General features: G+C 43.7%; 1 protein-coding gene across 2 annotated transcripts; it reads right to left on the minus strand.

Annotated features, from left to right (window-relative positions):
* Nucleotides 1-1,191: 1,191 nt before the first annotated feature.
* Nucleotides 1,192-23,553, minus strand: ZBTB33 (zinc finger and BTB domain containing 33). Of its 2 annotated transcripts, none has more exons than XM_083722883.1 (2): nucleotides 23,447-23,553; nucleotides 1,192-8,781 (listed from the first exon to the last, which is right to left on the minus strand). In XM_083722883.1, exons 1-2 carry the CDS (start codon nucleotides 23,487-23,489, stop codon nucleotides 6,758-6,760), a joined length of 2,067 nt encoding a protein of 688 aa, XP_083579009.1. In that variant the 5' UTR covers nucleotides 23,490-23,553; the 3' UTR covers nucleotides 1,192-6,757. The 2 variants fall into 2 exon arrangements, with proteins under 2 accessions (XP_083579009.1, XP_083579010.1); XM_083722884.1 differs by lacking the exon at nucleotides 23,447-23,553 and adding an exon at nucleotides 13,711-13,815.
* Between the last annotated feature and the right edge of the window lie 261 nt (nucleotides 23,554-23,814).

The following is a 23,814-nucleotide window of genomic DNA, read 5'->3' on the forward strand; positions in this document are numbered from 1 at the left end:
GCAATAAAGGCCTAGCCAGTGAATTGTGTGAACCCTTAAAAACACACCATCTGCTGCAAAATGGTGTGTGTGTGTGCAGTAGATGCTCTGAAGTTCCACAGTAAAGGAGCTGACGTGGAAAGTGCTTCCTAAACAAAAATGTTTTTAAAACCAATCACCTATATAAAACACAAGCTAAATGAATGGAATAATAACAAAATGACTCCATATTCTTTTACACCAATTCAGCCAAAAATAATGTGCACAAAAGCAGCCTCTCTTGTGTGTAGCTGGTACCAATGTCCCGTTTACATCACAATTTAACTCTCCTGAACTGACAGGTCCATCTTTTGATGTACAGCTCGACCCAGGGTCACAAATTGTCATAAGGGACAAGTAGGTTGTGCCTTGAGTTGGATGCAGGGCTCTGAGAATTGCTCACAATCAAGTAGACGCTGGGCTACTTGATTGCCTCCACTGTAGGACACCAGCTCTACCTCATTTTGGCATCAGGCCAAAATCTTCCTCATTTGGCATTAGGCAACAGCAAATAAAGAGATGCAAAGCAGAGCCATTCCATTGCCTTTCCTCCCTGAATTGTTTTAATCCCAGCTGGTTTTTAAAATTCCTGTTTAAGAATTGTGCTTGTTTGCTCCCCTTCCCCCCCCCCTTATGTCTTCTAGAATGCAGGCCTCTTTGATAAGCTTACATAAAGTGCTCTGGGATACCATCTGTTGTTGTTTTGCTAAACTGCAGGGTTAAAGTAGTCTGAATAAATAATATTTTTTTAAAAAAATAACAACAGCAAAAACAATTAGATTTTGAGACATGCTACGTAAATGAGTTAAAACAATGGTTTCTCATTGGTAAGTAAAGGTAAAGGACCCCTGGATGGTTAAGTCCAGTCAAAGGCGACTCAGGGGTGCAGCACTCATCTCGCTTTCAGGCTGAGGGAGCCAGTGTTTGTCCACAGACAGCTTTCCATGTCATTTGGCCAGCATGACTAAACCGCTTTTGGACCTGACATTGGACCCAACAGACTTGTCATTGTCCCTATTCAGATTAATCGCCTCTTTCCTTCAGTTTACGCCTGCAAAGGAATCCAAATCTGACTTTCAAAAACTGGGCAGCAGCAAAAGCCATCCATGAACAGCAATCCCAGAAACAACTGTTTCGTTTTGTTTTCTCAATAATAAACTGTTTGCGCATTGGGAAAATTAATAGCTTTTTATTTTTTTGCCATACAAAGCTCTAAGAACTAAAGGTCAAGTATTGGTTAATGAAAAGCAAAACACAATTCCCAAGAAAGTATGTTAAGGAAAAAAACTGTACAAGTTATATACATTACAGTACTGTATTGATTCAATATTATTTTTTAAAAAGGATAAAGCTCAGTAGAAACCAGTATGGAATAAACCACGGCCCCCACCCCTTAAAAAAAGTTCTATGCTTTAGTAGGAAATAAATACGCAATGCACTGATATTCCCCCCCTTACATGTTTTAATTTTATACTGGAATGTCATGATATGGATTATGAAAAGAAATCATTAAGGAGAACTTAACACTCTCCTACCCATCACACCCTCGCAATACCACTTACTTAGACTTAAGGGTTGTTTGTATACATTACAGTGGTACCTCGGTTTAAGAACAGCCCTGTTTACAAACTATTTGGCTTACGAACTCCGCAAAACTGGAAGTAGTGTCCTGGTTTGCGAACTTTACCTCGGTCTAAGAACAGAATCCGAACGGTGGAAGGGCTCCAGCGGCGGGAGGCCTCATTAGGGAAAGCATGCCACAGTTTAAAAATGGTTTCTGTTTAAGAACGGACTTCCAGAATGGATTAAGTTTGTAAACCGAAGTACAACTGTATACAGAAAGATCGTGGCAGAATCAAAGACTGTACCACCTCAGTCTGCAGGTAGGTCAGGTGCATAGCTGTCAACTTTCAGATTTGAAAATAAGGGATCAGCAGGCTCAAAAATAAGGGATCAGCAGCCTCACTTGTCCCGGGGACAGTCTACGGGATATCTAACAATCCGGGATCATAGCTGTCAACTTTCAGATTTGAAAATAAGGGATCAGCAGCCTCACCTGTCCCAGGGACAGCCTACGGGATACCTAACAATCCGGGATAGCAGCAGGAAGCAGCAGCAAACGGCGCTGGAATAAGGGGGGGGGAAAGGGAAGCTTGGCAGCTATGGTCAGGTGTCATGCATTGAACTTGCAAGAAGAGGGATATGCTGAACTGTTCTCCCTTGCTGCATGCAAGGTGATGGGCAAAGCATTCGAAAAACACGAATGCAGACTGATGTGGTACTTCCAGAAGGGTGCCAGCTTATTCTGGGTAACGTGCAAGATGGACGCAGCAGAACTTGCCTGAAACAAGTTCAACCAAAATCAAGGGCACTTAGTTCCAAGCAGGACATGTTTGGAATGGTGTCAATAAACCACTATTATTTTAACCTTGAGTACAGATTTGCTATGGGGTTTCTGGTTAATATCTAGCTCTTCTGTACAAACACATTTTTAGGTTACAGTAACCTTCCTCCCCACAGTCAACATGCTAATATTTACAGAAAGGTGATAAGTGAGGATAGAAACCAAAAGTGTTTCTTTTTAACCCTACAGAAAGCAAAAGTCAGGTGCTTTAATATCGAAACGATAGGGTGTCACAAAAATGGCTGAAGGTACAGAACGGGTACAGCGTCATCTCCAACCCATAATTACTAAAAGCAGAGGATTTCAAAAATATAAACACACTTTATACGGACTTTTCAACTTTGGATACTGAAACTTTCTTCCTAGGAAAAGCAAGGAACCTGAGATGCCTGCATGTATGATTCTTCTACCAAAAACATACAGCTTGGAACCCTATTGTCCAGTTTTCTTTTACACTTAATCAAAAGAAAAAGACACCTATAGGCATGATTTGGGGCTGTATCCAACATTAAGTCATACTCAAGAATAGAACCACTGAAAATATAGGGCGTGAACAACTTAGGTTCATTAATTTCAATCAGCCTACTCTGAGTAGGATATGATCCCTTTAAGTTTTAAAAAGTTTCAGCAATTATGTCCCGGTTCTCCTGAAATTACCAGGGAGCCTAGATCTGCAGTGGCGCAGTGCAGGACGGGGACAGAGCTGCGAGTTGGAAGGGATGAGGGTCATCTAGTCCAACTCCCTGAAATGCAGGAATCTTGTTGCCCAACCCAGGACTGGAATAAGACTCCCTTTCTCAGGTATAGTTGCAAGGGGGGGTGTTAAAAGGAGAGGCACCCTCCATTTGCCCTCATCTTTCCTTTGGTGGCAGCAAGGGCATTGGGTCTGGAATCTAAGAAGGGAAGTGAGAAGGGGCACCCGGACCTATTTCAGGGGAAGTTCCCCTTAAGGGAACTTGGGAGGGTGGTCTCCCTGTCCAGAAGCCCAGTTTGGGGGCTGAAGGGTCACAGCACCCCCTACCAGGTTGTCCATCTTTGCTTCAAAGCTGTACATGCTATAGGGGACCCTGACCTTGGACAAGCCCCTATTGGTTGTACGAGTATTCACCAGCACTCAGGCTGTTCAGTCTTTTGATCCATGCCCTAGGCCTACACTAAACCTATTTCACTGTAATCAATCAATAAAGTTGTGGCCTTTATTATTCTCAGCTATGTATCATGGTTTATTTCTGTACTCCTTCCTCTGCGCTGCAGCTAGTATTCTCTGGAAGTGTAGGTTGTTTAACTCCATAGCTAGCATCTGCTATAAGATGCACAAAACCTATCGTTTGAAGGAATACTGAGCAATTTTTACTTAGCACAAAGCAACTTTTCTTTTGCTAAGAACTACTAATATTTTCTCTTTAACAGGGATCTGGTTCACTCCTAAAATTTTAGAGAAACTTGGAAGCATGTCTCCTGTACCAGAAGGAACATACCAATTTCAACTAGTGATTAAAATTATCATCACCACCACAAATCAGAGATTTAAATATGAACCACTCACTTTAAAACATGATTTATGGAAATATTTTCTTTTTAATCCCTCCCCCATAAACAAAATGTATTCTCAGTCTAGATAACAAAGGACCTTTGCCCATTACTGCAAACACAGATTTCCAACATCCTTTTTGTCATAGCTTATCACATTTCAACAGACCTTACTTTCTTGCCAGAAAAGTAGATATATATATATTTTAATCAAGGGATTAAAATCTAAAGGTGAAGGACCAGGAGCAAGACCTTGGAGGGTCATGGCAGAGGGCTTGGTGAAGACGTCAAACCAGTGGTGCAATAGCCATGAAAAAGGGGGTGACGCTCCTTAGAGGAAAGATTACAGATTTTTTAGTTTAGAGAAAAGGCTAGGAAGAGGCAAGATGATAAAAGTTTATAAAATAGTGGAAGTGGATTTTTAAAAAATTCTCCCCCTCTCATGGACATCCTAGGAAGCTGAATGTTGGAAGATTCAATATTTCTCCATGCAGCACATAGTCAAACTATGGAACTAGTTTCCCCAGGAGAAAGCAATGGCCAACAACTTGGATGGCTTTAAAGGAGTATTAGACAAATACCTAAAGGAGAGGGCTATCAATGGCTACTTGCCATGATGGCTATATGCTCTGCTTCCACAGTTGGAGGCAGCAATGGTTCCAAATAGCTGTGCTGGAAACCATAGAAGGAAAGAGTGCTCTTGTGCTCATGTTTTGCTTTCTGGTTTCCTGCAGGCACCTGGCTGGCCACAGGCCGCAGGACTAGATGGGCCATTGGCACAATCTAGCAGGCTATTCTTATGTTCTCAAAATTAAGGTCCAGAGGTGGTTGCGTTTAAAATGAAATGTTTATTTCACAAAACATGGGGAGAGGGAATTCTAAAGTGGTGGGAAGAAGAGATTTTAACGACATACCACTGATTTCTAGCTACTTCTATTCATCACAATCCTTTCCCGTCTTCTATAACGTCTTCACACACCCCCTACAACCCCGCATAATTTACAAAAATTTAGGATGTCATTCAATGTAAAGCAACAGACTACATGACTGCTGACCAGTTTACTTGGGACAAGCTCCCCCACAACTCAAGATGGACTTTTACTATAACCACAGCATTAAAAAAATGTGTTACATTGTGCAAGAGGGGGAAGTAAACAGGCACAATGTCTGAAACCTGACACACCCCTGCCAGTGAACATATGTGAGATGTTAAATCCTTATCAGAACTCCTAACTTACCTGACAGTTACCTTGAAATGAAGTCAAACTAACTAAGTTCATGAAAAACTATAAATAAGTTCAAATATGGAAAAAAAATGACAGTAAGCCTGCAACTTACAAAGGAGTTATGTTCTGGGGAGAGTCAAAGCACATTGGGTGCAACAGCAGCTGGGATTGCCAGTCTTTTTTACCCCTGAACACTTTCCTCCTTTCTGCCCCCTTTAAAAAAGTTTTGCCAAGCACATAAAGTTGCATGCACGCTAGTTAAATGTAAGTTGTGAGCGTATTGTACATCATTTGAAGTGTAACTTTGGGAAACAGCTTCCACACCCTTCAGCACAAAACAAAAACAAAAACCCACCTATACAGTTATATCTGTCACCACCTTTTCCCATGGTAAGCTAAATGGAAAACGGCAGCTTAATCCAACATGATTTCAGCAAAAGGAGGGTCTGACATAATTCCTTGATATTGGAGGGTAGAAAATGTGGGCAGACTGAAGAAGGGCAATGTCACTGGACAATTTTGCTGACAAAGCCCCTCCTGTGTTGCTTAGGATACGACACAATGGTCCAGCCACTGCGTTTTTTTAATTACCAAATATAAATAAAACTTCTTCAGGCTTCTTCAAACAAATAGCATCTTTTCTCCTCCAAGATAACAAGCTTACATTATGAGCAATTTTTGTGAAGGCAGAATGGTTATTCTGGAGCAGAACAGATTTAGGATGCCACTTAGAAAATAATTTGATTTATGGACAGGATGATTGGACCTTCACATACCCTCCCACAACAACTGTATTTTCCATTAAGTTAAAAGGAGTGCAATGATTTCTACTATAAAAAAAGAACTAAGCTATAATCAGGAAACCTATCCAGACTGCCTTTACGTAGTCTCAAACAATAATAATAATAAAAAAAATCAGTTTTAAAGTGCTAGCATGAAAGAAGGGATTACATAATAAGTGGTTCAAGAGGCAAGAAATGTTCCCATTATTCTACAAGTTATCGGGGTCATTTCTCATTACAAAAGACTCTCAACTTACGTGGGGGTTATGTTGCAGGGACTGCACCTAATGCCAAAGTCATGTTTGGTCAAAACACACTGGGTTCAATGGCAGGAGGGATTGTCACAGTCCTTTTTCTTGGACATCTGCCCCCTATTTAATTAAAAAAAAATTTTTTTTTGCCAAACACATGAAGCTGAATGCGCATGGGTTATAAATGCATAAGTTGTGAGTTACCTTTATTGTAAAGAAGCCACACCTTTTCAAACAATTATTTCACCAGATTTTGATCCATGATAATGAACCAAACACATTTAACACCTAACTTCTCAAGTGCCTTTTCCCATATTCAAGTGAAGCGTTTTTCTTTCCCTGACCAATTTTCTTTCACAAACATCTCTGAAACTTATAGGCATTCTAGTCTTAACATACTACATTTTGTTGGCTAGGCGTTAACACACTGACTTGTTATATAACATGAGATGTCCTACAACTTTTTTTCAAGCAGCCCATTTAAAGAAGTTTTTCTATATATATATATATATATATCTATATTTCTATTTCGATCAGAGAGAAGATTCAGTAAGATTCCGGTATAACAAACTCAAATTCAGTACTGCCATCCGATGGATTTTGTTTGAATAGTGATTCACTTCCCTGCGGAACAAAGATATCATCCCAGGTCATTGGCTTTGCTGAAGGGTTAGGGGCTGGTTCTTGAGGGGCTTCTTTTGCAGGGTCAACAGGATAAACAAGAGCATTGTCATCTACCATAGGTATATCGCTGGAACTACCTGAAATATATGCATAATTTCTGATCTGCAGAGACCGACAGGGATGCAAGCGATATAGCTTCGACTCGCCAGAAGGATCCTGGCTGTGAACCGATCTTACATGTGTGGCCATGACCTGATAGTTGATGAAACACTGACCACATGCCAAGCACTGGTACCGCCGCTCCCCGGTGTGGTGAATTTCATGCTTGGTGCGGTATTCTGCAAGAGGAAAAACCTTCTCGCAATAACGACATGGATACTTCTTCTCCCAAGAATGCACGTTGAAGTGTCTCCGCAAACTTGTAAGACAAACATAAGACCTCCTGCACACAATGCAGATGTAGTAGACCTTGCCATCCATTATGAGCTCATAGTGATCATCATGCTTTACTTTGAGGCGCTTCCTGTTTGGAGAATCGTCCCCCGATGTTCTGGGCATGTCATCCAACTGCACTTCTCCATCAGCCTCATCTTTCACAGGAATCACGATATCATAGGTATCTTCACCGATGTTTGCATAAACCTTGCAACCTGTCGACAAGCCTTCTATCTCAGTAGCTTTATCTAAAGTGATGGTCTTCTGGCCTTCCGTCACATGCTTTGGCACAGAGCCTGCTGGAGTGTCCTTGTTGCTCCCAGGAAGAACATCAGAAACTTTCTTTTTGTACTTTCTGGGTTGGGAGACTGGTTCTTGGGGAAAGCTAGGACTGTGCTTCTTCGGTACTCCTGTGGCATCAGGTGCAGCAGCTGGTTTAGGAGTGGTGGGCTGCTGGACCAAAGAACTGCTGCTTGCTGACCCTGGGCTGGACGAACCGAGGATGTCGTCATCATCTTCAACATCCTCATCCTCATCCTCTTCTTCATCAATGGCATTGGTCTCCATGTCAGTTAAGGAGTCGTTAATAGATGGCTGCTGATTCTCTTCGGTGATAGGAGATACCTCTATTTCATGTGATGAGCCAGCATTCGGCAAAGCTCCAATCTGCGGCCTATTTAACACAAGCATATTTGAAGCCCCAGGTTTTGGAAGCAAGGGGACAAACGGCTCAGCAGGTACTTGGTTTTCAGTTGGATTTGACTGGCCAGGGCATGAGTCAAGCCTCGGAGCTGTCGCTGTAGCTGACTGAGGCGGGGAACTGCTAGTACAATTTATTTGGTCAGGGACTCCCACAGGATTTAGGCAAGGCTGGCTCTGTGCTAGTACAGTAGGCTCCAGGGGACAGTCCTTTGGAGGCACAAGCTCAGAGCAGAAAATGACGTCGTCATCATCAGAATCACTAATGGTAATCTTTGCAGAATCACACGCTTCCCCATGCAACGAGACCGTCACTGCGGGCTTCTCATCAATTAGATTTTGGCCCCCAGCTGGTGTTGGAGGTTTCTGTACTTCGAGGCCATTAGTTTCAGAGTTGGGCCATTCTGAAGCGCCAGGCTTGACACTTCCTGACATACTTTTCACCTGCTGCAAAGGACCACCCAAATCAGCAAGGAATTTAACTCCCAGCAACTGCCCTGATTTAATTATCTCATCAAGCAAGTCCGATCTCACCCGGACTATTTTGGAGCTGTAAATGTAATTGAGAATTTCTGCAAAAATCTCTGCTCTGATGAAGTTCAGTTCAACCACTTGACCTGCAAGTGCGAAAAGCTGGTGGAAGTAAGTGCTGGAGGCTGAAAGGACATTTCTGTGGGCTCGAAATTTCCGGTCCTCCACAATGATGGTAACATCACAGAAAAGTCCATGTCCTCGCTGTTCGTCCAAAGCCTTTAATAACATGCCAGAGTACTGGTTGTCTGTTGCGGTGATTAGCTTCCGGGTCTCCATTCCTACAATGAGAAAGAGAAGTGTGTTCATATGTATCTGCTACAGAAGAAGATGCTTATACTCTGCGCCCCAAATATCTTGAATGTTCAGTAGCAGCATCTAGAACCAGAATGAAAGCTTTTAAGTTGGAATGTTAATGAATTTGACTTATGAGATTATCTTGCTTGGAAGCCATGTATTAAGGAACTCAGAGTTCCTCAAAACAGAAAGCATTAAGAATATTTACTACTACATTTCCCAATAACCTGGGCTACGATCTTAAACTACAGTGGTACCTCAGGATGCGAACAGGATCCGTTCCAGAGCCCCGTTCACATCCTGAAGTGAACGCAACCCGCGTCTGCGCGTGCCACAATTCGCCACTTCCGCGCATGTGTGTGACATCATTTTGACTGTCTGCGCATGCATGAGCAGTGAAACCCAGAAGTAACGTGCTCCATTACTTCCGGGTCGCCGGGGAGTGCAACCCGAAAGTGATCATCCTGAAGAATATTAAAACTGAGGTATGACTGTACTTATTTTAAAAGTAAATTCTCTTAACAATAATGGCCCTTATTTTTGCATAATGTGTTTAAAGTTGCATGTGTTACTGAGGGGGGAATCATCTAAGAGAGTGTGTGTACAAAGACTGGATTCAGTTCCAGATACTATCAGATAGAAAAGCTGTGCTTAAAAAACCAAATAATTTATTAATGTCCCAAACTAAATACTGTTTCCCTTCAAAAAAGCCAAATGTTATAAGGCTGAAGCCTCTTGGTTGACGGAAAAGCAGCTTTGAAAAATATCTAAGCAACGCTGTCAATGACAACGCTTTTCCTAGAACTGTTTTGCAGAAAAACGATAAATATTTACAAACCTCAAATGCCAAACTGTGCAAATCCAATACATAAAGAAGACTGATTATATTATATCAGCCTCTTTGGGGATAAATGCATCTCTCATTCTCCTAATTAAGAGGAAAACTAAAAATATTTTTAAAGAATACTGTTAACTGAAGCAAAGAAAACGCAAGGGGGTATTTATATATTGTTACATAACCAAGGGCTACTACCTTACACATGTATTGTTAGTCAGGTTGTCAGAGCAAACAAGTCACTGAGCTCCCAAGCTTTTAAGTACAAGGTGAAAAGAGCATCTTAACAATTACACCTTTCCCATAACTGGTGAGAAAAGTTGCAGCTGTTGTGATTCTCAGTCCTGGGCAACTGTTAAAGACATGGGAGCCCAGTTCCCTATTGCACCCTTAGAGCAAAGAGCTTATCCAACCTTCTTCTTGTGCAGCTGCTTTTACCCTGGGGAAAAACTGCTCTTTAGCGATCAGTCAGAACAAATGACAATTTGGCTTTTCCTTATATGTTACCTGCCATTTGTTCCGATCTACAGCTGAAACTGCTTGGACCTGTGCTTTCTAGGATGGGCCCAATGAGACAACGTTGTATATTAGAGTAATTAGAGTGCAGACAGCTCCTGTCCTGTACGAAAGAGAGTGAGAGTGAAGTCAGAAATTCAGTGCTTGTAAGATCCTACAGATTGAGAAGCCAGCTTGGTTAAATAGTATAGGCATGCTGAGACATATCCTTGGAGGTGTCTGCTTTTAAATACATATATATTTTTAAAAAACTACTTAAAGGGACTATAGACTGGATATGTGGGAGGAGAACATGTGAGAGTGTGAAGCCTGGGAAAGGCCCACTTTCAGGACTAAATCTAGCTCCACCACAGCCACTACCACCATCAAGGGCAAAGAGAGCTGTAGACCAGCTCCCTCTCACCCTGTGCTGCACATGTAAAAAGGGATAACCAGACTGAAGCTTCCATTGCCTGCAGAGGGAAGGGCAGAACAGAGTTTTGAGGTTCCCCCTTGGAGACTCAGTTCAGCGCTAACATCACCTGGAAATCAAGCTCACTTTGCCAAGTTGGCTCAGATACTCCTAGCCTAATTGAAACAGCACCCACCCCTCCAAGCAGAGGTGTGTAGTACCCAATGCCAGTCACTTTGGCACCTGGAGCAGAAAAAACCGAGAAGCATTTCTCACTCGCCTTAGTGGGAAACCGTCCCCAACCCAAATATAATAATAATAAATTAAATATCCAAATGAATAACCAAAAACCAGCTACCTCTCTCTGCCTAATAATGGTAGGGACAGAACAGTGGTACTTGTTGCCCGCTGGGAGGTGGACTTCCAAGCTCCAAAAACCAAACCTGGCTTAGCCTACAAACTGAGATTAGAAGTGGTAGCCACCCCGCAATAGCACTCTTAGAAAGCAACCAGTGTGCAGAACCCTCAGTCTCAGTCTATTTCACCTGGACTGTGCATTTGTTGGATTGAACATTGGTTGTGGGGAGCCAGGCTGAAAACATGAATGCAGCAGCAAAATGGGTGCAAGAGGTGAGTTGGAGTTCCTTCCAGAAAAGAAATGAAGTGGGCATTAGCAGAGGTTTTAATGTTTTAACTTCCAAGGGCCTTTTAAAGTGTTACAAGTGGTCTGGTTTTCTGTAACCTGCTCTGAGTTATGGGGTGGGGGCAACTGGGACAGCAACGTAATAGAACACATATGAGAAGAAACAAAAAAAATTCCTTCCAGTAGCACCTTAAAGACAACTAAGTTAGTTCTTGGTATGAGCTTTCGTGTGCATGCACACGAAAGCTCATACCAAGAACTAACTTAGTTGGTCTTTAGGGTCTACTGGAAGGAATTTTTTTTGTTTTGACTATGGCAGACCAACACGGCTACCTATCTGTAACTGAACATATGAGAAGCTTTCCTGAGAGATTAACGTCTGGTATATTGTCAAAGAAGCCAAGAAGAGGAAGAAGAAGAGTTTGGATTTGATATCCTGCTTTATCACTACGTGAAGGAGTCTCAAAGCAGCTAACATTCTCCTTTCCCTTCCTCCCCACAACAAACACTCAATGAAGTGAGTGGGGCTAAGAGAGTAGTGTGACTAGCCCAAGGTCACCCAGCAGCTGCATGTGGAGGAGCAGAGACGCGAACCCGGTTCACCAGATTACGAGTCTACTGCTCTGATGCTTTTAAAATCAGTCTGATAGACAAGAGTGGTTCAGATGCAAAGGTATCAGCCTAAGAAGCTACAGGTTCTCACACTTCCCTTCTCCCACATGCCCAGTGTTGACATCTAAAATGACCCACAAAAATGCAGCTTTCCCCACAGTTTATTTCACAGCTGGGGAAAGTTTCAGCAGCAGTCAAAGCTGGAGAAACAGAACCTGGAAACAAAGCATCAACTCTTAGGAGTGAAGCATAGAGGATTATCATGCAGAATATATTTGTCAAACTGGAGCAACAAGTTTCTATAGGAAAAGCCGAAACCTTGGGAAATCTTTGATTGCTACATACACATATTCTATGCTCAACTCCACTCATCTTCACACTGAGTCCAGAGACAATCAGCTAGTGCATGCAGTTCTTTTGCGATTTTGCTTTATACATGCCCCAAACTGAAGGCTGACGGAACCACTGCAAACAGCAGCAGCAGCAAGGAGAACTTCTGGGTGGCTGCTGTGAAACACTTTCAAGTGTAAATGATGGTATTCAAATTGTAAGTGTGTGAAATGGAAGAGGCTTTAAGGTGCCATTTGTGGGGGGAAGTGAGTGAGGGGTGAGATGCATCTGCAAGGGGAAGATGCTAGGTGGAAAAAGAGCAGAAGCAGAGATGGGGGGGGGGGACACTTGGGAGGAAAAGAAACAATGAGCACCAAGGAGGAAAGAAGCAAACAGCAACCTCAGGAAGGGGATGTGCTGTAGCACCTTAGGAACATGGGATGCTGCATTATACCAAATCAGACTTATGGGTCTAACTAGCCCAGTAACGTATACACTGGCTGGCAGGGGCTTTCCAGGGTTTCAGACAGTCCTACCTGGAGTTGCTCAACCCGTTGAGTTGCAGCTCTTCTATTGGGGGAAGCAAGGGGTGGGGTGGGGTCATGGCAGACCAACTCACGCTGCAAGTCCCCCTACACTAAGCATCTACTGTACAGCTCAAATATACTCTCTAGGCCCTTGTCCCCCCCTCCAAGCATAGCTGGACCAGGAGGCTCGTCCACACTTCTACCTAGAAAGCATGGGTCCAAGTGCTTTTCCACATTCTAGGCATATGTCTGAGTGGTTTCCCCTTTGTCCCTCTCTTTCCTAGGGCAAACCTGCTCTTTAGCGATAGACTGGAACAAATGGCCATCCAGGGGAAACCCGAATTGCCTTTACAAGAGAAATTAGGGATAAGCCCTTTAACCAGCAACTTCCCCCAGGGAAGCTCGTTCTTTGGTGCTGAACTGGAACAAACGGCAATCTGCAGAAAACTCAATTGTTGTTTGCTCCGATTCAGCACAAAACCATGTGTTTCCCTGGCGGGCAGGGGGTGGGGGGGCAGGGAGATGCAAACGGAAGTATGAACAAGCCCTGATCAATGGGGGCTGTCCTCTTGTTTGTTATTTACCCTTTGCTTCCAAAAAGAAAATAAATCGGCGGCGGCGGCGGGGTGCTCTATCCCTGAAGGGAAAGGAAGAATCCCAGTAGGGGCAAACCAACACACTTGAGGGTTCAGCACAAGTTGGTGGAGTGGGTGGGGGCGCGCGCAAAAAATAACGGGGGAAGGGGAAGCGGCTCTCCAGGACACCCCAGGGGACACCTTCCTCTCATCCCGGATCCTTCTCCCCCCCCCACCCTCTTTCTCCAGCTGAGCTAATGCTGGAAGCCGCTGAGCCCCCTCCCCCCGGTAGCATGCTGGGGGCGGTGGGGTAAGCACGCGCAAGGCGGCACCGGGTTGCACAAAGGAGAGCGCGCCGCCTTCTTTTCCTGCCGGCCTCACCCGGCGCTTAATCTTCCCTGGGACCCCGCCCGCACCCCGCGTAAGTGGGGGTTGGGGAGGTAGGAGAGAGAGGGAGAAAGAGAGATATATACGGGCCCGATACCTCCGCCGCGCTCCTTGCACCGTCGCCCAAAGCCGCCAGCCCCGAAGACAGGCGCACGCGAAAACTCGCCGCCCGCAGACGTCCAAGACGCCTCCCCCGTTAGCCGCGCCGCCGCTAGGGGCCGCTGTTGCCAGCGCCGCTTCCTCTCCCCGCCCCGCCTCCGCCCCGCCTCCCGGTTTCAAGAATCGGGAGGCGAACGCGCGCGCACGCTCGGAAGGTTTCGGCGACTTCTCCTGAGCGCGCACGGCAACGTTGGGAAAGGGCGCGTTCGAAGGGAGAGCCTTAAGGAGAGCGCGCTCGGCTGCTGTCGGAAAATTCCGGCGAAAGAGAGGAAATCCAGAAAGGAACCCCGAAAGCTCTTCGATAACTTTCGGCTTTTGGGACGAGGACCGCATTCTGCGCGGGTCCAAGTCTTTTTTAAAGAAAATAAAAAAATAATTGATCGATCGGGTGGTTAATTTTTTTTAAAAAAATTATTATTATTATTATTATAATAAAATGGAGCTGCCAGAATGCGGTCATCTCGAACACGCCAAAAGCCGAAATTTCATTAATTAAAAGTAATTAAAGTCATGAATAAAAAAGAATTAATGGATGGATGGATGGCTAGGGCTCAGCAACCACAAAGCCAGGGTCCTAGAAAGCCGCCGCCCACGTGGCTGAGAGACATCAGAGCATCAGCCACGTGTGCCCCAGAACCCAGGGAAAGTCACAGTCTTACTAAAGAATGGGGCTTCCGTGTAAACATAAAAAGGAGAACGCTGCGAACTCCTATGAATGCTCTGTACTTGGGAAGGAGTCTCTTTGAAGCTTACTTCCGAGTACAACAAGCACCAGGTTGTTGTTTTTTCGGGTCGGGGGGGTGAAAGGAAGGCATAATTAGACAGCACCTCTACCCTCAAAGTCCACAGACTCTAAATAAAAATCAGCATTTAAATACTCGTTCACTTTGGCTATAAAAAAAATTATGCTGCTGCTGCTACACCTGATGACTACCTACTACAAATACAAGTCCCACTTCAGTCAAGAGTGCTGGTGTTAAACTCACCAGTACCGTACTAAGAAAGAAAAGCAAGTTGATGTCCTGGGAAACAGCTTATTCCAGGCAGCCACTGAATGACTGGAGGTAGCTGGGCATACTTCACTTTATGATGCATAGTCAAAACACAACTTGCATGTAAAATGCTTCCGACATTCTTTAAAAACATACCTTGCAGCTAATCTCAGCAGGGGCAAAAATAAAGATTTACTTACCAAGTCTGCAAAGTGCTATCTGGGTGTCCCAGGAGCCACTTCAAATGCTAGATACCTATGCTAATGCCCTGACCTGCATTTGTAAATCTTGATAAAGACAGCCTAGAGAGCAGCTTGGCTTTGGCTTTTACTCTGGAAACTGTTGATTCATGCACATCCAGTCAATCCACAACTGTATGAGCTGCCTACAAGTTGACAATGCAAGCCACTTATTAATCACTTCAGATTAGGCAACTGGTCCTAACATAAGGTATATAAAAAAAGAACTTGATTCAATAACAGAAAAAACACAAGAAGCAGAAGTATCCTTTAAATCACCTATTGTCATTTAATTGTAATTACCTATTGTCATTTAATTCCCACCTGTATATTGATGGTGTCAACTATCTATTCAATAGAAATGACTGCAGTTTGTTTGTATTGCTAATGTACTTTCTCCACTTGCAGTTAGCATAGTTCTGGGATTCATACCCTGCTTTCTCAGTAGAATCTGCAAGTGTTCTCTATTGTTTTCTGGGAGAAGCTCAACTGGTGAGCAGCCCTTGGAATGCTTGCCCACTAGGAAATAAGTGTGGACCTTCCAATAGTTAAGAGAATGTGGATGTATTCTCCTTCTTTCTGGGTAAGTATTTCTAATATTCCTCCCTACCCACATCTCTTTTCACTTTTAAGACAGAGTCAATTCCTCAGAGAGAGAAAAATTGTGGTAGTGCCTGTTATTTCCACAGTCTCTTGTAACTCCAATACTACTTTAACTTTACAAGTCCCCAGGTCACTTCCTCGGCAAGATGGTGTCAGGCAGCAGGGAGTCCTATTCAGTGACTCGCTGGATCATCACCTTGTGGTGAGTGGGCTTGCACATTCCTATGACCCTTGTGAGCGAAGCCATCGGGAGTCTCATACTCCCAGCAGGATCACCCAAGGCGGTAAGGTCAAAGGGGGGGGGGGAGCTAGACCAAGAATGATCCAAGAAGTCCTCAACGGCAGAACAGGCGGAAGATACAACAGCTGTGATGGCAGATGAAGGCTGCATCAGATAAGAATCTACCAGTCGTTGTGATACTCACACCATCGGAATAGAGCCTTACTGCGAAGACTGTGCGTTGGTCAGCGTGCACTGATCTAGACACATAAAACAAATGCATGCACAGGTATCTTCCAAAAACCCATCCCAAACCCAAACCCCAAAAGTCCCATGGCGATCGGCAAATGGTAACAGGGGCAGGACTGTGAAATCTGGAAGGCCCTAGTCATGAACTGGTACATGGGCAGTGGATACAGATTCAGTCGCTCTGACTCAAGGAATGAGGCAGTTGAGCATCTCAGCAGCTGTATCCATGACCGAGCAGCCCTATTTAGGATCCACTCTGTCGGCTCATCCCAAAAAGAGGCTAAAAAAGGTGCCCTAAACATAGTCTGCCTCCCTATTTCCCTGACTGGATTACCGTGCCCAGTGGGGTCACCCAGCGGTCGTAAAAGAGAATTGAACTTTGGAACATGGAATATATGGACTTTGCTGGGTGACACAGATGATGAGCATTCTGAACACTGAACTGCCATCATTGCAAAAGAGCTGCGACGTTTTAACATCAATATTGAAGTGCTTCAAGAAACTCGAAGAGCTGGTGAGGGACAATTGAAGGACGAAAAGGAGGCTACACTTCTTCTGGAAAGGTCTACCTGAATAAGAACATTGAATACATGGAGCAGGCTTTGCTATCAAAAAAGAGCTTGTGAAGCTCTTGTCAGAAGTCCCTATCAGCATTAATGAGCAACTTTCAACCCTTCGAATAAAACTCACCATAAACCATCAGACTATGATTCTAAGCGCTTATGCACCAACACTGGATGCCAATGAAGGCATTAAAGATTTTTTTTTTACTCTCAGCTGGATACCATCCTCTCAGAGACACCTAAGGAGGATAAAGTTATTCTCCTGGGTGATTTTAATGCAAAAGTTGGCGAGATTTCGATCTGTAGCCTTGGACTATTGGGAAAGAAGGAACTGGCAACAGCAACCAGAACAGAATCTTACTTTTGACTATATGTGCAGCACACAACCTTGTTATTACCAACACACTCTTTCAACAACAACAAAATTTAAAACATCATGGAGGCACCCCAGTCGAACCACTGGCACCTCTTAGACTATGTAATTGTCCGAGTAGAAGTTCGCTGTTATATGCTCCTTACCAGAGCTGTGGTGAGTGCTGACAACTGCTGGACAGATCACTGATTAATACACTCCACAATGGCTATCAAGATTATACCACAACATAGGCTTCAAGGTAGGAAACCAAGGTGCAAAACGAACACTCAAGCCCCTCAAGATTGCTTCCAAACGACTCTTAAGGACCGTCTGCATTTGGAGTTCCCTGATAACATTGAGGAACACTGGACCAAGCTAAAAACATCCATTACTGCAGCATTTGAACAAACTATTGGATACCAAACCAAGAAACACCAGGACTGGTTTGATGAGAATAACAGTAAGATTGGAGACATTATTGACAAGAAAAGGAAGGCTTTTCAGATCTGGCAAAGAGATAGAAATAAATAAATAACTGATTTATTTATTTATACCCCACCCATCTGGTGGGGTTTCCCCAGCCACTCTGGGCAGCTCCCAACAGAATATTAAAAACATGATAAAACATAAAACATTAAAAAATTTCCTAAACAGGGCTGCTTTAAGATGTATCCTAAAAGTCAGATAGCTTTTTATTTCCTTGACAACTATTGGGAGGGCGTTCCACAGGGCGGGCACTACTACTGAAAAGGCCCTCTGCCTGGCTCCCTGTAACCTCACTTCTCTTTAAAAAAAAATTTATTAAAGGTTTTCTTAATACAATAGAAAAAGCAAACAAAATAACATATAATTTTTTCAATATCCACATTTTCTTCACTTCTTTGGACTTCCTCACATCTCTCGCTCCTGCGTTCTAAGTTTTTCGAACTTTACCCAGCAAATTATCACCTTGTTTCAATTCTTATATTATTATTTCCAATATTGTGTCCCTAATTTTAGATAATTTTACCCAAACCTTAAAAGCTTAATTTTAGCATAATATTTATCCAAAATTTGTCTTTTCTTATATTTTCATTTATCTTCATATTCCTTTTAACTATCTTAATGGTGCCATATTATTAATAATCTTACATCTTTCTTAACACTCATACAATTTACAATATTTTTGTAAATAGTCCTTAAATTTCTTCCAGTCCTCCTCCACAGCCTCTTCTCCCAGGTCTCGGATTCTGCCAGTCATTTCTGCTAACTCCATATAGTCTATCAGTTGCATCTGCCATTCTTCCAGTGTGGGCAAATCTTGGGTTTTCCAGTGCTTGGCGAGAAGTATCCTTGCTGCTGTTGTTGCATACATAAAAAATGTCCGATCCTTCTTTAACACCCTCTGGCCGACGATGCCTAAAAGAAAGGCCTCTGGTTTCTTAGGGAAGGTATACTTAAATACCTTTTTCAACTCATTATATATCATTTCCCAGAAAGCCTTAACTCTAGGGCAGGTCCACCAGAGGTGAAAGAACGTTCCTTCAGTTTCTTTACATTTCCAACATTTATTATCAGACAAATGGTATATTTTTGCAAGCTTGACTAGGGTCATGTACCACCTATATATCATTTTCATAATATTTTCTTTCAAGGCATTACATGCCGTGAATTTCAACCCGGTGGTCCATAACCCAATGTCCTGTGCCCATTTTATCATAGCCGATTTAACCGTTTCATCTTGTGTATTCCATTTTAGCAGCAAATTATACATTCTTGAAAGTACCTTAGTCTTAGGTTCTAACAATTCCGTTGTAACCTCACTTCTCACAGGGAGGGAACTGCCCTCAGAGCTGGACCTCAGTGAATGATGGGGGTGGAGACACTCCTTCAGGTATACTGAGCCAAGGCCATCTAGGGCTTTAAAGGTCAGCACCAACACTTTGAATTGTACTGGGAGCCAATGTAGGTCTTTCGGGACTGGTGTTATATGGTCTCAGCGGCCACTCCCAGTCAGCAGTCTTGGTGCCACATTCTGGATTAGTTGTAGTTTCCAGGTCACCTTCAAAGGTAGCCCCAAGTAGAGTGCATTGCAGTAGTTCAAGCGGGAGATAACTAGACCATGCACCACTCTGGAGAGACAGTCTGCAGGCAGGTAGGGTCTCAGCCTGTGTACCAGATGGAACTGGTAGGCAGCTGCCCTGGACACAGAACTGACCTGCGCCTCCATGGACAGCTGTGAGTCCAAAATGACTCCCAGACTGTGCACATGGTCCTTCATGGGCACAGTTGCCCCATTCAGGACCAGGGAGTCCTCCACACCTGCCCGACCCCTGTCCCCCCCAAAACATTACTTTTGTCTTGTCAAGATTCAGCCTCAATCTGTTAGCCTTCAGACACTCACACAGGACATTCACCACCTTCACTGGTGAGGTAGAGCTGGTATCATCCGCATACTGATGAACACCCAGCCCAAACACCCTGATGATTTCTCCCAGCGGCTTCATATAGATGTTAAAAAGCATGAAGGAGAGGACAGAACCCTGAGGCACCCCACAAGTGAGAACCCAGGGGACTGAACACTCAATCCCCAACACCACTTTCTGGACACGGCCCAGGAGGAAGGAGCAGAACCACTATATAACAGTGCCCCCAGCTGCATGCTCCTCTAGATAGTCCAGAAGGATGTCAGGGTTGATGTTTTCAAAGGCCAAATCTGGGAGAGCTGTGTACAGATATTAACCAAATGAAAAACTGGGATATCTGCAGAAATCTTCAAAGTGGGTGGAATTGAACTTACAGAACAACTTCACAAGCTCATCAAAAAAATCTGGGAGAGAGAGGAGATCCCAGCAGACTTTAGGGATGCCAAAATGATCAAAAGGTGACAGAATGGATTGTGGAAACTATCGAGGCATCTCTTTATTAGCAAAATTCTGGCAAGGATCTTAGCAAACCATCTCTTAACAATATCCAAGGCTACCCTTCCTGAATCCCAAAATGGTTTTAGACCTTCTAGGGGGGACAGTGGACATGATTTTCACCACTCAACAGCTTTAAGAAAAATGCAGAGAACAAAACCAGCCCCTGTAAATGGTGTTTATTGACCTGACTAAGACCTTCAACACTATAAATCTTATTGCCCTTTGGCATTTCCTTCTGAAAATTGGCTGCCCAGATAAATTTGTGAACATTCTTTGGCTCCTCCATGATGATATGATAGCAACAGCAGCAATGGTTCTCAAAGTAAACCATTCACATTAGGACCAGGTGATAAACAGGGTTGTGTTATCATCCAAACTCTATTCATTATTTTCATTGCCATGATCCTACACTTTGTCGAAGGAAAACTCCCCACTGGAGTAGAAATCATATATCGAACAGATAGAAATCTTTTTAATCTGAGTAGGCTGAAAGCAAATAGTAAGGTTACCTTAACTTCTGTCATAGAGCTTCAGTATGCTTAGAGGATGACCTCCAAACCATCTTAAATATGTTCACGCAAGCTTACAAAAAGCTTGGCCTTTCACTCAACATCCAAAAAACCAAAGTGCTGCACCAACAAGCACAAAGCAACCCCTCTGCAGTGCCACAAATCCAACCCAATGGTGTAACGTTGGAAACTGTTGATCACTTCTCCTCTTTCTACAAGGGCCAACATTGATGCCAAAAGCCAACATCACCTGAGCTCTGCGAGTGCAGCTTTCTCCAGATTGAAGTGCAGAGTGTTTGAGGACCGGGACAGTTGCAGGGAAACAAAAATGCTTGTACACGACTATTGTACTACCAACTGTATGCTTGTGAAACATGCAGCTCCAACTCCTCGAAAGATTCCATCAACAGTGTCTATGAAAAATTCTACACATCACTTGTGAAGACAGGCAAACTAATGCCAGTGTACTGGAAGAAGCAAAGATCGCCAACGTCAAAGCAATGATTGTTCAACATCAACTTCGTTGGACTGGTCTCAGCTTCGTTGGACTGGTCATGTTGTTCGGATGCCTGATTATCGTCTTCCAAAGCAACTACTCTATTCCAAACTTAAAAGTGGAAAGCGTAATGCTGGTAATCAACAAAAGAGGTTTAAAGACTCTCTCAAGGCAAATCTTTAAAAAGTAGTATAAACACCGACAACTGGGAAACACTGGCCTGCGAGTGCTCCAATTGGAGAACAGCCTTTACCAAAGGTGTCATGGGCTTTGAAGATACTTGAATTCAGGACAAAAGGGACAAACATGCTAAGAGGAAGGCACGTTTGACAAACCCTCACCATGTTCAACTCCCGCCCAGAAACCTATGTGGAAGGACGTGTGGATCCAGAATTGGCCTCCACAGTCACTTACGGACTCACTGTTAAAACCGTATTCATGGAAGACAATCTTACTCAGCTACAAGTGATTGCCAAAGAAGAAGGCTTTAACTGAAGTGAATCAAATAACTCTACCTATTATACTTCAGCCCAGTTAATGTTCACATTTTTATTATTACTCCTGTAAGACAGGCTTCAAATAAAATTTCTCTCAGTTGCCTAAGGTGCTAATGATATTTCATCTTTCGCAAAATGGGAAAATGTAGGGAGAAGTGTTATAAGCACTGTAATTCCTTTAGTCCCAAACACATAATTAAGAACGCTTGTTGAACTGCACTAGGAAAGCTCTGTTGGTTAGAGCAGTGGCACCCAATTAGGGGTCTGGGGATCCCTGGGGGTCTGCAGAACACACCCAGGGGGTTCAGGGACCCAAACTATATTTGGGGTCATTTTTGCATGGTAATATCTCAAATTTTATGGTCTTTTTAGCGCTGTGTGATTTTTCAACAAATTGGCCAAAATCGGTTTGGATATCACATCGTGATACCAATTTTGACCCAGCAATGCGCAGCAATATATTGCTCCTCATGCAAGGGAGAGCAGGGCAGCCAGTTTCAAGGCATCGCTGATACCACATGATAAACTCAGCCCTTAACACTGCTGATCTGAGCTTGCCTTCCTCACGCTGAGGGAGACAAAGGCAGCCGATAACACTGCAGTCTTCCCTCACACTGAGGGAAAACAGGGTATCTAACTGTGAGGCGCTGCCTTTCACTCATGCTGACAAACAGAGCAACTGATCGCCTTCACTTCAAGGCACCATGGCACTATCTTCCCCTGGCATTGAGGTGGAGCAGCTTTTCTCAGTCAGCAGGAAAGCAGCAGCAGCCACAGTGGACGTACATCTTAGCTGGCTGCCACTGCTGGCTGTCCCATTGAAGGGGGCTTGATGCACCACCCATCCCCATCCCATCCCCCTCAAACAATGTGGTGGAGGTGACTCCGCTTCCTCTTCTCCCCCCCCCCAACCCATTCTGATCTCCATGACTGCTCCTTCCCTCATCCCCACGCCTGATCTGCACGCACCCCACCCACTGGATCTATGTGACTGCTCCTTATATCACAAGGTTTAGCAATATGTGTCACAATGTTGAAAACCAGATATCGCTCAGCCCTCGTCTGTTTTTCAGTATACCTAAAATCCTTTGCTTATTAGGCACTACCCCACATTTTGTTCAGAAAATTGCTTTTTGAAAGTAGGGGGTCCGTGGCTTGGCTTTTGAAAAATAGGGGGGGGGGTCCCCTCAGTAATTAGCTAATTGGGAACCACTGGGTTAGAGCATGGAGCTGATTACACCAGGGTTGCAGGTTCAATCCCAATACGGGACAACTGCACATTCCTGTATTGAAGGGGGTTGGACTAGATGATCCGCAGGATCCCTTCCAACTCTACAGTTCTATGAAACTACTTCCTAATTATGTTGTCTACATTTAGGGTACTAGAGAAGTATTTGTGTAGCTTCCCAACAATGTTCTCTAGTAACTTTTAAGATCCAACCTATCCTGAGAATCACACTCCAGAACTTCAAAATGAACAATGAATCTGCCACCTATCCTGCACGTATGATAGGTATCATAATGCTGACTATCAAAACACTGTTTTCCTTTATGTGTTTTGTGGATCTCAGCCCTGGTAAAGCTTAGCTGGGAAAACAGAATTGCCAGTTCAACTAATCTGTAGAGATAAAAAGTTTTATGAACTTATGGATTTATATGTGTGTGTGTGTGTGTTTATATCTGAGAGACTCTTATGTGGTAGCTGTGATAACATGTACGAGATGGTTCTTAACGCCAAGAGAACTAATTTTTATTCCTACATTTTGCTACCCAGAATCAGAAAATGTAAGAAGAAGCCCTTCAGTTCTTAGTCTTGTTTTTTAAAAAAATGATCCCCAGTATTTGGAGGGAGGGTCTCTGCACCCCACAGAAAAGAAAGGCGCGCGGCAACCCAGCCAGGACCTTGCTTCGCTTTTTCTTTTATCCAAAGGGGTTGGGTCAAATAGTCCCTAATAAACCTCCCCCGTCCCCGCCTTTTTCAGTTGCTTGCCCGGCTCCTTAGCCGCACCTCCGAAGCGCAATGAACTGCCAGGAAAGGTTGTTCTCACCTGGAGTTTGGCCTCCCGCCTCGGTCATGGCGCCAGCCTCCATCGCTCCTTAGGGTCTGCAGCCCATCCAAGCACAAAGGAACCGTCTCTAGGAACCATTGCGAGTCACCTTGTAGCAGCACGAGCGCTATATGGTGTTGCGCCCGGATGCAGAGGGTGACCATAGAGATAAAAAGTAAAGAAATGTAATCTATGTAATATTTGACCCGTGAATATTATAAACGGCATCATTCACACAGAGGCTAAATATATATATATATAAAGAGAAAGAGTGTGTGTGTATGTGTCTTTATTTTTTAAATGCCACAGAAAATATAAAAACTATCGTTAGACCCATCAATATAGGATATCAAACGCTTGACGGAGGA

This window comes from Podarcis gaigeae, assembly GCF_964106915.1.
Source record: "Podarcis gaigeae genome assembly, chromosome: Z".
Lineage (NCBI taxonomy): Eukaryota > Metazoa > Chordata > Lepidosauria > Squamata > Lacertidae > Podarcis > Podarcis gaigeae.

Coding starts and splice junctions, on each gene's coding strand:
- ZBTB33 (XM_083722883.1), bottom strand. CDS start 23,489: ATGGAGGCTGGCGCCATGACCGAGGCGGGAGGCCAAACTCCAG. Junction 8,782..23,446: donor GGCGGGAGGCCAAACTCCAG/GTGAGAACAACC, acceptor TTCTCATTGTAG/GAATGGAGACCCGGAAGCTA.